Source organism: Dipodomys merriami, unplaced genomic scaffold (genome assembly GCF_024711535.1).
Source record: "Dipodomys merriami isolate MVZ:Mamm:240054 unplaced genomic scaffold, mDipMer1.0.p SCAF_22, whole genome shotgun sequence".
Taxonomy (NCBI): Eukaryota; Metazoa; Chordata; class Mammalia; order Rodentia; family Heteromyidae; genus Dipodomys; species Dipodomys merriami.
Window position 1 is genome coordinate 5,850,536 of NW_027203604.1, and position 14,024 is coordinate 5,864,559.

The following is a 14,024-nucleotide window of genomic DNA, read 5'->3' on the forward strand; positions in this document are numbered from 1 at the left end:
AATGTACTTTCAGTGTACCCTAGGTAACATTTTCCAGGGCTCAGATGTGACAATGTGATCTCATAATTAAATTTATATCTCCTGGAAGTGCACTGCACTGATGTTGGTTTTGATAGGCAATGTAAAACCTGCTGGTGACCTTCCAAGCCTCCCTTCTGCATATACATGCATTCATAGAATCATTGTTATATGCATGCATGTATATGTTTATTTGTGTGTTTATCTTATGCATGATGTTTGTGCATTGTTAGTTTGTAGATAGTATTTTTTGTGGGGCCCTTGTAGGTCTGAATCGACTTTTCTATGAATGTGTCTAAGATATCAATGATTAAACTAAATGAAGTCTTCTGTGTATACATAGACCATACACGTATGGTCTCTGTTATCCACGGTTTTTCTTTATGTTTTGTTTTTGGGCAAGCCATAATATGTTTCAATTGTTTAATTGTGTTTGTACAGTGCATGTCATGTGTTTAATAAGCCACTCTTTTCCTTGCCTTGTATATGTCATCATCTTCCTTGTGTTTCATTCCAGTTCGCCGTGTCCCACCAAGATTCTCTATCCCACCCACTAATCATGAAATCATGCCAGGTGGAAGTGTTAATATCACCTGTGTGGCAGTGGGCTCACCAATGCCTTATGTGAAGTGGATGTTGGGGGCAGAAGATTTGACACCTGAAGATGACATGCCTATTGGGAGAAATGTCTTAGAACTGAATGATGTAAGACAGTCAGCAAATTATACCTGTGTTGCCATGTCAACACTAGGAGTCATTGAAGCAATAGCACAGATCACTGTCAAAGGTATGTATGTGTCAGAGTGCTCTCAACACACCTGATTCATGTTTCTTTCCTTAGAATTCTACAATGCCTCTATTTAGTGCTCAAAATTTTAAATGCAGAGAACCTAATCATACTTAAGATAATCATTATAGATAAGCTACCAGGACCTTTGGTAATCAGATTTTTATTTAAAATAAAGTATTGGATAACTAAATAGAGATTATTAGCAAAATATGTAGCAATGCGTTGTACCCAGGCACCAACCAAACAGGATTAGGAATGCTAGATCTGCTTATGCATTGTTGTAATATTAGGTTTAATACAAGTCCCAAGCCTTGATTAATGTTGCAAAACAGATCCAAATAAGTAGTACCAATAAGTCATTACCAATAAAAACAAAAAAATGTAAATATCATTTAATTTGGTTTGGTTTTATTTTGTACTTTGCATAGATGAAATACTACCTTCTTGACATAAACATATTAAACCAAAGCAAAGTGCAATATTCTATGAATAGTTCTCAATAAAAATATAAAACAGAAAAAATAAAAATGAACAATATTAAAAAGTAGTAATAGCAGTTTTACTTGCCCAATATTTGTAGAATTGTAGAAAATGTGCACATTGGATCAGACTGAGTGTGACTTGAGTTTACTGCAACTGTTAGAATTATTGCAAAATGAACAAATCATCTTCCCTTAGTAGAAAGAATGCACTTAGACAGGTTATAATTGTTGTCTTATCGTTAAACAAGCATAAAAGTCAATAATGTGACTTGAGCACACATAAATGACATTTACAGTCATTTAAAATAACATATATTTTAATGTATTAAGCCTACTGTAGTTACATATTACAGAAACAAAACTTATATTGTGCCATAAATATTACTTGACAAAGCTAATAATGTCAGTTAAATATCAACATACAAGACTTTAATTAGCAACATTTTTATTTACCTTCAAAGTTCACAAAGACATGGAGAAGAAATCTGGCTTGCTCCCTTCTTTGAAAAATACAATCAAGTGTCAAGCTAGAGGATTTGAACAAATGTCTTTTTTATTATTTTTAGAACATTTACCAGGCCAAATATTATCATACTTGTGTTTTTAGGGTAATATGCAAATATTGAATCATCTCTTTTCATAATGACTATTTGTACTTTAAATATTTGAAAGTTTGTGAAAGGCTTTAAAGAATACAAAAGCAGGAGTCACATTGAACTAATGTCTGTTCACGTTCTTATCTTTGTTTTCCTAACTGCCAATTTCTCACCCTGTGTACTTCAGAAATTCAGCATAAGGGTATATATTGAAGGCAAAAAGAAAGAAAAAAAGAGAGAAATCAAAATGAAAAGAAATGCTTGAAAAAGTGAGGAAACGTCATTCAGTCAATCCTCGGGAAAAAGCTACTTGGTGTCAGGCAATGTTATGGTACTGAGAATACAGGAAAAAGCTGGTGCTTTTTAAAAAGCAACAATTCCCATGGCTGTTGTAACTTTTGTCTTTATGTTGAAAAGGACCTAGGTATACAAATAAATTGGTCATAGAATACTATGTTATGAGTGTCCTTAAAAAACTGACTACTAGATTCGGGCATCAGTGGCTCATACCTGTAATCCTAGCTACTCAGGAGGCTGAGATCTGAGGATCATACTTCAAAGCCAGTCCAGGCAGGAAAGTCCATGAGACTCTAATGTCCAATAAACCACCAGAAAACCGGAAGTGGCGCTGTGGCTCAAGTGGTAGAGCGCTTGCTGTGAGCTGAAGAGCTCGGGGATAGTACTTAGGCTGAAGAACTCAGGGATAGTACTTAGGCCCAGGGTTCAAGCCCCTTGACTGACACACAAACAGAAAAAAGCTGACTACTAGGTTTTTCATTTTCTGGATTTTAAATCAAGAAAAGGGGAGTTAAGGACTGTGGACGCGGCTTAAGCAGTAGAGTGCTTGCCTAACAAACGGGAATTCAGTTCCTAGTAACTCATCAATACAGATAGCTTGTATGATTAAATAGCATCATTTTGAGTATGATTCTACTCAAAGAAGAACATTAGATCTCTCAGATGTATTTAAAAGTTTATTTTCTCAACTACTATTGTTTTAAACATATCTGATGTAGAATGTAGAACATTTATTGTTACTGATAATAAAATGCTTTAAAAAGTTGTTTGCAAATGGCTTAAGTTCTTTTAGGATATATAATAATTAAAAATGGGGCCAGGGAGCTGGGAAGGTGGCTCAGTGGTAGAGCGCTTGCGTTGCATGCATGAGGCCTTGGGTTCGATTCCTCAGTACCCCATAAGCACAAAGAAAAAAGCTGGAAGTGGCACTGTGGCTCAAATGGTAGAGTGCTAGCCTTGAGCTGAAGAGCTGAGAGACAGTGCCCAAGCCCACACAACTGGACCAAAAAAATTAAAAATAAAATAAAATAAAATGGGGCCTAGAATAATTATTCTTTTTTGCTTTAAAATTCTTCAGTGTATGTTTTGATATGTACATATGACTAGTGATCTAAAAGAGGATCCTATGTATGCTGGGTAAGCATTCTACTCCAGCCCTTCTCTCAAGTCTTGCTTTTCTTTATAATTAGTTTAATAACATTTGCTGTTATTTATTTCTATTATTTATTTATTGTGGCATGGGTCATGTGACCAACATCTTGGTATAATATGTGCAACTACTGATTCTTTTGAGGGTGACAGGTCCATTCTAAGGGGTCTCATTCATCTTCATAGCAAACTCATGGAGCTCAAATTCAGATACACACTACAGCTCCAGTAATTACAGTTTTCCCATTTTCCACACGAAGAAGCTAAAGCTAAGAGAGGTTACTAATACAACCTGGATCTCTCAGCTTAATAGTACATGGTAGATTTGGATACAAAATGTATACAATCAATATATGCCCAACTATATGCAATCAATGTGTGGAAGTCAACTAGAATTACTGTCCTCTTTGTATGTCTCACTGTACATTCTGACCTCTCTGAATGCTGTCTTTTGCTTTGATTTCATCCAGTCAGTCATTCAATAGCTATATAGTCCTGTCATTCCAAGTGCAGAATATTGTGGATTCTTGTAACATCATGGAGAAGATGAGTCTTCATTCTCTTTTCTCTGTTCCTAAGCCTTACCCAAACCTCCAGGAACTCCAGTAGTGACTGAAAGCACTGCTACAAGCATCACCTTAACCTGGGATTCTGGGAACCCTGAGCCTGTCTCCTACTACATCATTCAGCATAAACCTAAAAATTCTGAGGAACCTTACAAAGAAATCGATGGGGTAGCAACCACACGTTACAGTGTTGCTGGACTAAGTCCCTACTCGGATTATGAATTCAGAGTTGTAGCTGTCAATAACATCGGGCGGGGACCTCCCAGTGAACCTGTGTTAACACAAACCTCAGAGCAAGCACCATCCAGTGCCCCAAGGGATGTCCAGGCACGGATGTTGAGCTCAACCACCATCTTGGTACAGTGGAAGGAACCTGAGGAGCCAAATGGACAGATCCAAGGATACAGAGTGTATTATACCATGGATCCTACTCAACATGTCAACAACTGGATGAAACATAATGTAGCAGATAGCCAAATCACTACCATTGGCAATTTAGTGCCCCAGAAAACATATTCGGTCAAAGTGTTGGCTTTTACCTCAATTGGAGATGGTCCTCTCTCAAGTGACATACAAGTCATCACTCAGACAGGAGGTAAGTCAGGTTTAGCAGGGAAGTCAAACCAGACCGAGAGGTTAGGAGTTAGAGATGGGAAAGGTGTAAAGAGAAAACTAATAGTATTATATATGTTTTTGGGATTTAGGGCTTCAGATTGAGAGGCTGTTAGTCTAAAAAGGAATAAAGAACTAAAAGCATAACCATTTTAACTAGCAGTATGTTGTTGGCAGCCTATTTTATTAATTTGCATGAGAATTGTTTGAAGCCTCTTCTGGAAGGGCTGGAAGAATATCTCCTCTTTGCACTGATTTGAGCAGCATGAAACTATGTGACTTTAGGTTAGTGGTTCTTTTAGTGTCTTAAGCTGTTATTTGACTTTTGTAAATTTGGAAGCTTCAAGATAAAGTTGAAGATAAAGCTGTCAGGGGAGCTAGAATATTTAAATCTTTTATTCCAGGAACCTGCTTGCTTACAAATAAATATTTTCAGAATGCCTCAGGATTTTATTTTCCTTTAGATGGCCTTGTTGGATGCAAAAGACAGCTGACACAATCTCAGACTGATTTGGGAGGCCTGGTTTGCAAGTGCAGGAGCAGATGCAAAGTATCTTATGATGAAAACATGGTCCTATCTGGCTTTATTTTCATAAGAAGATATCAAACTCCTTTGATATTTGATTCAATTGATGTTTTGCCTTGGTTTGGGAATGTTAAATAATACATTTCTTATAAAGAGTATTCTAGAGCATCGAAGAAAGAAGCTATTCATTTGTTATAGTGGTGGCTCTTTGACCGCTTGCATTAATATATGATGATTTTGACAGCAGGGCTAGGTTGCTCTGAAACTCTACATGAAAACCTTATTACTAGAGCCAGTATAAAAACATAATCCATTGTTAATTGTGGTGATGAACTACAATTTTCTCAGGTGACCAAACTAGATAATATACCCATTATCTGGTTTCATTGAGCCTCTAACTTGTTTTCATAGATGGCCCTACTTTATATAATCATCGGATTCAGTTTACTATATTTAATTGCTCTGAGTGATCTCAGCATATTTATACCTGGCCTGCTTTTGTTTTATTTTCATACATTTTTGGTTCTCTCTAAATTTGATACTTTCCCTATTACAAGACACAAATACTAACTATACAAATGTATGTTTTATCACACTTGTACTGTCACCCATCAGTTTTCTCTTCCTGGCTTTTTCAGTCTCTCTCAAATTATTTGCTATATTAATAGGCAGAAAAATTCTTTCAACTGACCTTATTTTAAAAGCTTTTCAGTAAGGAAAATAAAAATCTGAATCTAGTTCTAAATTTTTTCCTACTTGTTCTAATCTTTCAAAAGTGGTTAAATTCATTTGAGATTCTTTCTTATACGATTCTAGCAGCTCTATAACCGTGAACAGATGATAAGCAGGTAGATGGCAGCGTATTTTCTATTTCAAACCTTTTCAGTTTTTCAGCTGTGATATGTATTGCATCTTTTATGTTAGAGTAAAATAACCATAGTTTAAATCCTAAACTATCATTTGTTAGCTCGGTGAATTTGCACGAGTTAATTCATGTGTCAGCTTCAGTTGCTATGAAGAAATCCCTGCAATAAATAACTTCAAAGGGGAAAAATAGTTTATCTTGGCTTATAGTTTCTGAAATTTCACTCTATGGTTGATAGGCTCCATTGCTTTAGTTTGTCTAAGGAGGCAGAACATGGAAGGGAACATTTGGTAGAGTAAAGCTCATTTCCTAGCTGTAAAGCAAAGAGCATAACATAACAGATTACCAGTATAGTCTTCAAGAGCACACACCCATGCACCTAACTTACTCACACTAAGGCTCATCTCCTGTAGGTTGCACAACTGATCAGTAGAAACACAGACTGACAATCTAACCTTTAACATATGGCCTTTTGGGGGAATGTTTAAGATTCTGCAATTTTTTTTTCTGTCAGTCATGGGACTTGAACTCCGGGACTGGGGCACTGTCCCTTAGCTCTTCAGCTCAAGGCCAGCCTTCCACCCCTTGAGCTACAACACCACTTCCGAGAATGTTTAAGATTTAAACCATAAAACTTTATTCTGAACTTTAGGTTTCTAAGCTATAATAACAACCACCCTTAGACTTTTTGTAGTATTTTTTTCCTACGGCTACTGCCACAGTTTACAAATATTAGCTAATGTAAGCACAAGAATCTCTAGTCTCACATTTCCAGGACCTAGGATAGCCAAACACAAGGGCTGGCAGGGTTGCTTCCTATGCAAGTTATGAGGAAAAATGTTTTCTACACCTCTCTCCTAACTTCTAGTGACTTATGGCAATGGTTTTTGCTTACTGGCTTGTAGAAACCACATCTGATATCTTCTTTCATCTCTACCTGGTGTTATTCCTATCAACAATCATTGTTTAAAAGACCAGTAGTCAAAGTAGATTAGGGCCTTTTTATGTAACCTCATTTTGATCTATTATATATTTAACTCGTTCAATTCCATTCAAAACTGAAAGTGGAGAAGATACTTGAAAATTTAGTAAGTAAAATATAATGATGATAATGATGATGATGATGATGATGATGATGATGATTATGATGATGATGATGGCTAATGTATAATCAACACAATGCTGTGAAATTCCCATGTACTTATCGTCATTATCCAATTGGTATGAAATTACCCCATTTGACAATGAGCAAATTGAGGATCAAAGAGAGTAAAAATAAGTTGGAAACTTTTCTTGGGTCATCAGGTTCCTCAGAAGAAAAGAAAAAAATATTTTTTTATTTTAAAGATACTGTATAGAGAGGTTACACAGTTACATGAGTAAGAATGGGTACATTTCCTATCAAACATTGTTATTTCCTCCTTTGTTTTTCCCCAACCATCCCTTCCCACCCACCTCCCCAAATCCTTCCTCTCCCCCCTTGAAGTTGTAAAGTTCATTTTTGACATAGTGTCTTGTACATCTCATTGTTACAATGAGTCATTCTGTATCCTTATTTAAGCATTTTGTTACTTCCCTTCCCCTCTCCAAATTAAAAACTGTATAAACAAGATGCAGGGTACCATAATCAAATACAGTGAAAACAGGGGTTATACCATGGGGGAAAACATACAAAAGAAACATTAAAACATTAAAAACAACAGCCAGAAAGTTAAAAACCTCTTGTGTCCCTAACTTGGGATTCATTTTGCTTAGTATCATCTTCTCTGGTCATATGTACATAGCTTTTGACCTTTTCTGCTTGCACTAGACATATACTAGTTATTGCAAATAAGGAAAACCATGGGATCTATGTTTCTTTGGGCTTGGTTTACTTCACTTAATATATTTTTTCTAAGTCTTTCTATTTCCTAACAAATGGGTCAGTGTCTTTCTTTCTGATGGAGGCATAGAATTCCAATATATATACATATATATACATGTATGTATATATATACATACATACATGTATATATATACACACATATATGTATATATATATATATATATATATATATATATATATCACATTTGCTTGATCCATTCATCTACTGAGGGGTATCTGGGTTGGTTCCATATCTTAGCTATGGTGAATAATGATGCAATAAACATAGTTCCGCTGGTAGCTTTATTATGACCTTGTTTATGATCGTTTGGGTAAATGCCCAAAAGTGGGATTTCTGGGTCATAGGGGAGCTCTATGTGGAGTCTTTTGAGGAACCTCCATACTGCATTCCAAAGTGGTTAAACAAGGTTACACTCTCACCAACAATGTAGTAGGGTTCTCTTTTGGACACATCCCCTCCAGCATCTGTTGTTATTAGAAGAAAAGAAAATTTGAATCCATCACTTTTAACCAGCATCATTTTTTAAATCAGTTGTTCTTTATGTGATAGTCTTACTGTTTTGAGCCTATAATGGTTCAAGCAAAAGAGAAAATCAACATGTATCATTTATTCAAGTCTTGAAGATTTTAATATGTTATTTCTGGAATACTTGAGGTTACTTTTAGATTATACCAGCCCAAAAGTATTCTGAAAAAAATAAGTAAGAGTAATATTTTTTTTCTTTATAAGGTTATTATACTCAATCACTAAATTGGGATCTAAGTTTTGTAACCACAGATTTCAATACAGAAATCAATATTTCACATCTTTATTTTCTGAAGGTAAGAATATTTAGCCACCCTAGAAACAGGTTGTTCTAAAGCAAAATTTGACCAACATTTGGAAATAAAAATTCTGAGATTCTTTGTGTTGAGAACATCAAATGACAGACAATATGTGCCTTCAATTATAAGGCAGTAAAATTAGATATATGTATAAACAGAGCATATTGTTATTTTAATACTACCAGTGGATGTTATATAACATTGAATATCTTGATGAAATATGTGTTGGAACAGAGGCATTTGAGTTAATGTGATCTAAGGACCTTGCTTTTAGAAAGCCTAATTTGATTCAATAACGAAATTTAGAAACTGTAGATACATTTGCCATGGAATATCTTAGAAGAGTTTTCCATCTCTCTAACTCCTTTTTACATTAAGCAGTTTCTAAGAACTTGCCATGATAGTTGTACTTTTAATGCCCATTGATTGAGAAGATATATAATGACATAAAGACTTGTGCTTGCCAAGATCAACAGCCTAAGAAAACCCTCCAAAATAGCCCAGCAATTTGATCTGTTCCATAAACATAATTAACAAAGGCCATTTTATGTTAGTGGACACCTGCCAAATACAGTGATGTGAGTTCTGATATAATTAATGTTGACCTGATCCTTTTTCTTCTTCGGACTAGCTATTCTTAGCATTGCACTGTAAGGACAGAAATCCATTGTCAAATATTCTTTTAGATAAGTCATGTAAACTTAAGGTATGATTATTTTACTGCAATTTCGATCTCTTCTCAGCCTCCCCAAACTCACTATTCAAAAATATGTATGGATTTGAGCATGCCTGAATTCCCTATACACAGAAATAAACATTTTTATGTCTTTTGTGCTGGCAGGTGCTCATCTTCTTACATTATCCTTAATTCTCTGATGCTCACATTCTTAGCTTTGTTTAAAATCAAACACATAGGAAATATTACTAAGGGATCAAATCATTTAAAAGGAACGTCAACACAATGGGTCGTATCTATGATAATTGTCAGAATGGATTCGTAGAATAAGGATTGATACAGATCTCTCTCTCTCTCTCTCTCTGTATACAGACAGACAGACAGACAGACAGACAAATAGATAGATAGATAGATAGATAGATAGATAGATAGATAGATAGATAGATAGATAGATAGATAGATAGATAGATAGAGGATATCAAAGAATGATAATTTTATTTTGTAATTGAGTAGTTTTCCTTGGCTCCAAATATGAGTACTGTTAGCTAAACTAAATTTATCTTTAAACACTTTTATAAAAAATATTTTGATTAAGTAGGTAAATTTTCTAGAAATAAACCTGTATTCCATGTTTATCATAGTGATAATTTCTGGTGTATAAGTCATTTACACTAAGTTTACCCTGGAGCCACAGGGAATGTATGCCATTAACAAGAGAGGTATTTATATCATGCTAGCGAAATGTGATCATTTTTAGACTACACATTTAGAAGGGTAAGGGACCTTCCCATCATTTTTTCGTATAAAGGGCTACTATTTTTATACAAGATGCACAAATAAAACTGATAAAGAAATACAATGAATTGCATCTTGATTTTATAAATGTCACTTGGTATTTGTGCTGAGCAGAGACATTCAGAATCTTAATTCCTAATATGAATCACTTTCTTTGAGTTTTCTTTAGAAAGAATATCTGTCTTCTAATGCTTCTATGCATTAGATAGACTCTTGGGAAAATCTGTTGACACTCTTTAGAGTATAGGCCTTTAAGAGATAAAGAAATGTATACATTTATGAAATGAATACTAATAGGTACCATCAACATTAAATTTGCTAAGGAAGCCAATTTAGGCTAAGCATGGTGGCTACTCCAGAGGTAAAATTGGGAAGATAGTTGTAAGAACAGCTATGCAAAGGTTAGAAAAACCTCCTTCTCATGCAATCAAAGTTGGGTATGCATGCCTGTCATCTCAGCTTTGCAGGAAGAATAAACAGGATTGTGGTCCTGACTAGTCAAAGCATAAACATGAGACCTTATCTGAAAATTAATGAAAGCAAAAAGTGCTAAGGGTCTGACTGAAATAGTAAAGCATCTATCTAGCAGGCATAACATCCTCAATTCAAACCCCAGAACTTAAAAGAAGCAAGTTCTACAGTTCTAATGCAAATGCTGAGAAATTAAAATGTGATACAATATACATTATGATGATTAGGGATATTGTTCTTTAGATTTTTATAACTTTATAAATTATTCCATGAGTTTATGTAAACAGGCAATAACAGCAAAGTAAAAATGACTTCCTTCCAGTTGTCAAAATTATGAGGCCAGTTTAAATTCTTTCCCCTCGATGGTTTTAACAAAGAGGATAAGCAGGCTAGATGTAAATACAGCGATAAAATTTAACTTTTTTATTTATATTTAATGAAAGTTGACAGTAAAATCTGTGCAGATGCTTGTGTATTAAGTACATGTTTTGTCAGAGATATACTTGGAGCACTTACAGATTGGACTCCTTGTTTTGAATTTTGTTTTGTTTTACTATCACCATAATTCTGACTGTGGCTTTTATTGTTATTATCATCATCCATCATAGGGTAGCTACCTTGGTAAAGTAGTAGATATTTGAGCAATATCTTTAGTACCATTGGTAATATCTCACATTATAACATGGGAAGATGAAATTGTAGTTAAGCCATATAAAATGGACCAAACTTTATGTCTTTAGAGATAATATCTAAATTTTATTCAGATATTGATCTCTGTTAATATATAAATATTTATAATCACATTAGTGATTAGTTTTTCTCCTTTCATTAGTTTTTCTTTCTTTTATTTAGTTGTCTGGACATTCAGTAAGTAATCAAGAAGCAGGACATAATCTCACAGGATATGAAGATTATTTAAATATATTTAAACAATATTTGTCCTGCACTTATGTTTCTGTTGTCCATGTCTGTGCCAGTATTCTCACATACCTCTTTTAATGTAAAAGGATCACACTTAAATCTAGATGTGTTTATTTGATCATGATTTTTAAGAATCTCATATTTTCTCATATAATTGCTACCATTTAACTGGTGAGCTAGCTAATAACTTAAGAAGTGAAGTCAAATAAAACTATAAAATAAAATACATGTAAGCAAACAACCCATAAATGAAGGTAAAAATAATACCAATGAGAAAATATCATTCTGGATACCAGTGGCTCATACCTATAATTCTAGCTACTCAGGAAGCTGAGATGTGAAGATTACAATTCAGAGCAATCCCAAGCAGGAAAGTCTGTGATATACTTATCACTAACCAGTAAAAAGCTAGATATGAAGCTGTGGCTCAAATGATATTTCTCCAGTTTCAGTGACAAAGCTAAGGGACAGTGCCCATATCCTGGAGTTAAAGCCAATTACTACTGCACACACACACACACACACACACACACACACACACACACACACACACACACACACACACACCCCTTATATAAAGATAATGAAAGCATAATGTATAGGTGTTTAGGATTATTTAATATATGTAGGCAAATATGTAGAGAAAACATGAATGTTAATTTTAAAATAAAGTCTCTGTCACCATATTATTTGGTGAAAACTGTCAGTTAACAGTAAGTACACTATTCCTCCAGTGGAACAAAGTAAACAAGTAAAGCAATCTGTCTAAGGAAGACTAAGCAGTATCACCTTCAAGAAATTTATGATCTCATAGCCCAATACAATTAAAAAGATAATACAGGGTACTGATGCATATGCTGAATTTATCCCATAGATACATTTTGCTCTTGCTGTGAATTTTTAAACTCTATTTTCAATCATTAAAAAAGATTTTGCATAGAAGATTCAAGCTGAAAAATGGAGAGAGGAGTGGATAGTGGATAGAGTCATAGTTAATGTACATGTGTACAGGAAACAAGATAGGCAAGAATGGATGGGAAGGGGTTTAGTGAAAAAGATAACACTGGTCAGAATGCATTAGGCACAAATGGACAAGTTAAACCTTTGTACAAATTTTAGACGATAATTTTTAAAATAGACATGGATTTGCTAATAGTTGAGGCCAGATGTTATGAAAGATTATTTTAAAAGAGCTGTTATTGACTTATGTGGAAATAACATTAGACACTGGGATAAAACGGGATTCACATTGTATAAGGCAACAATCTTCTGAGCTGCCATCCCTCTTCAGGGGCAGGTGTTTCCATGTAGACTCAGAGCATCATATACCATCTTTACACAGCTAATTTCCAATCTGATATTTCTCAGGTAATTAGGTGTCCACTGCAAGTTTAAAATCTAATGAATGAGTTTTCTCCCCAATCCACTTCAAATAAAACAATGAAAGAAAAGGAGAGGATTCCGTATTTATTAGATAAGGTTACATATCATCAACTCCCCTGACAAAAGTTATAAAGCAACCAACCAACAGTGTACCCTCTTGAGTCTGTCATGTGTTCATTTGTTTCATTGTTTAGAATAGGGATCTTAATAGAAACAAATACAATGAGAAGATCAGAAGAAGTTTGTGTCACTAAACAAGAATGAAGCATTGAGAACAAGTAGGTATTTGCTCAAGATATATGATAAAGCAAAAGGTAAACAGTTTAAGAAAAAAGTTAGTTAGGTTTTCAAGATGTTTTTAATCAGTGTCAATGGATTGTTAGCAGCAGGCAGGGAAGAAATGAACAACAAGCAATTGCTACCCTGAGAGCATCTCTTCCACATACATGGTCCAGGTTTTTAATTTTTTATTGTTCTGTACTGTATTCCAGCTTGGTTTCAATCTCTAGTTAAGTCAGGATTTCTTCTTTTCTAGTCTTGTAGAAATTAGGAGCTATTAATAATTGAATAGAAGTAGAGAAAAATAAATGATTGCACATATGTACATGCATAGTTAGGCTGAGATAGACTGACATCACTTAGCTATTAAAATAAATCATAATTTCTAACTTGTTTGATCACTCTTGGTTTCTACCAGTGCTTTTGGTATGTCCCTTTTTAAAGTCATATATTTTTCATTTACTTCGTGAAATGCCCACTTGGCATTATTTTCTCTTCTCTTGTTCCTTGATCTTTTTATCTTCATTTCTCTTTGATTCTCAGGCTGAAAGATTGGGTTAGGTTACCCACTGAGAAAGTACTAGAAAAAATATTATACCCTTAAGTTCCCAGAAGCATCAAATTAATGAACAGCTCAATGGTGAGAGAGGGGGAAAAGGAGAAGGATGAAGGCAACTAGAAATATGAAGCACTGATTATTTGTGGCATTATGTATCAGTCTAATTCATACCACCTGACAATCTAGAGCAATGCAATAATCACTAGGGATCCTTTAGGCTGAATCACTCTGAACAAAGGATTCTACCCCCTGATTCTGCACTCATATCACACAGCTGACTATAAAACAAAAATAAATGTATTTTATATATTCAAATTCCTCTTATCCTG

General features: G+C 34.6%; 1 protein-coding gene across 42 annotated transcripts in view; it reads left to right on the top strand.

Moving 5' to 3' along the window:
- Positions 1-14,024, top strand: part of Ptprd (protein tyrosine phosphatase receptor type D) — a 2,013,525-nt gene that overhangs the window by 1,811,342 nt on the left and 188,159 nt on the right. For all 42 annotated transcript variants that reach the window (XM_070033182.1, XM_070033181.1, XM_070033197.1 and 39 more), the window contains 2 exons: positions 536-805; positions 3,912-4,493. In XM_070033182.1, coding sequence (XP_069889283.1) covers positions 536-805; positions 3,912-4,493 — 852 coding nt within the window. The remainder of the gene's footprint in view (positions 1-535; positions 806-3,911; positions 4,494-14,024) is intronic.